At 43.4% G+C, this 1,350-nt stretch overlaps 1 protein-coding gene across 2 annotated transcripts in view; it reads left to right on the forward strand.

Annotated features, from left to right (window-relative positions):
* The window catches only part of TRNAU1AP (tRNA selenocysteine 1 associated protein 1), a 26,151-nt gene that overhangs the window by 7,322 nt on the left and 17,479 nt on the right, over positions 1-1,350 (forward strand). For both annotated transcript variants that reach the window (XM_010830180.1, XM_010830179.1), the window contains exon 3: positions 1,023-1,122. In XM_010830180.1, coding sequence (XP_010828482.1) covers positions 1,023-1,122 — 100 coding nt within the window. The remainder of the gene's footprint in view (positions 1-1,022; positions 1,123-1,350) is intronic.

Here is a 1,350-nt window from a genome sequence, read left to right on the forward strand (position 1 = left end):
AGAAGGGGATGACAGAGGACGAGATGGCTGGATGGCATCACTGACTCGATGGACATGAGTCTGAGTGAAATCCGGGAGTTGGTGGTGGACAGGGAGGCCTGGCGTACTGCAATTCATGGGGTCGCAAAGAGTCGGACATGACTGAGAAACTGATCTGATCTGATCATAGTGTTTTATTTGTTCTGTTCCTAATATTTCCTGTAAGCTGGACATTAGATCTGAAGGTTTGCTTGGGTTGCATAGGAATATTTTTATTTTTCGGCTGTGCTAGGTCTTAGGGCACACGAGATCTTCTTCAGTCTTCAATTGTGCAGGGTCTTTAGTTGTGGCATTCGAACTCTTAGTTGTGGCAACTGGGAGGATGGAACCCACGCCCCCTGCCTGGGAGCTGGGAGTCTTAGCCACTGGACCACCATGGAAGTCCCAGGAAACGTTTTTGGCAAGAGTTCTTCATAGGCGATACAGTACATGAATAAATGATTTACTAAATGAGTCTGGTACTGCCCTGGATGGGCAATACTTATACTCAGGTCTATAAATTCTGAACTGGAGTACAGCATGGAACAAAAATAATATGGGCTGTCATGAGAAAAACATTTTTTCCTGCCCTCCAGCCCAGACTTAGTCTCTCATCTAGGTATCACATCTTGTGTGTACGTGTGTGTCTGTCTGCCTGTGAAAGCTTGAATTACTTTTTTTTTTTTTTAATTTTTTCATAGGAGGAAACTTGCTTTACAGTTTTGTGTTGGTTTCTGCCATACAACAACTTGAATCAGCCATAATTAAACATATATCCTGTCTCCCCTCCCTCTTGAACCTTCCCTCACCACTCCTTTTTAAATATATTTATTTATTTGGCTGTACCTGGTTTTAGTTGCTGCATGCAAATACTTAGTTGCGGCATATAGGATCTAGTTCTCTGACCAGGTGCATTGGGAGCTCAGAGTCTTAGCCACACGATCATTGTCAAAGTGCCTGGGTATCAGATCTTTAACCATTCCCTTTTTCTGTTTTCGCTCCAGGATCCCGGCTGGCTACTGCTTTGTAGAATTCGCAGATTTGGCCACAGCTGAGAAGTGTTTACATAAAATCAACGGGAAGCCCCTTCCAGGAGCCACACCTGTAAGGACACTTAGATAATGATAATGTTGCCATTTTTGTTACCATGAATGACTGTCATTTGTTGAATCCCTACCATATATTTTATTTAATCCTATAACAACCCTAAACAGTAGACATTGTTATCTTTGACAGACCAGGAAACTGAAGCTCAGGGAGATGGAATAACTTGCCCAAGGCAACACAGGTAGTAAGTGGCAGAGCCAGGATGCAGACCGAAGATTGGTTGCC

This window comes from Bison bison, unplaced genomic scaffold (genome assembly GCF_000754665.1).
Source record: "Bison bison bison isolate TAMUID 2011002044 unplaced genomic scaffold, Bison_UMD1.0 scf7180017864516, whole genome shotgun sequence".
Taxonomy (NCBI): domain Eukaryota; kingdom Metazoa; phylum Chordata; class Mammalia; order Artiodactyla; family Bovidae; genus Bison; species Bison bison.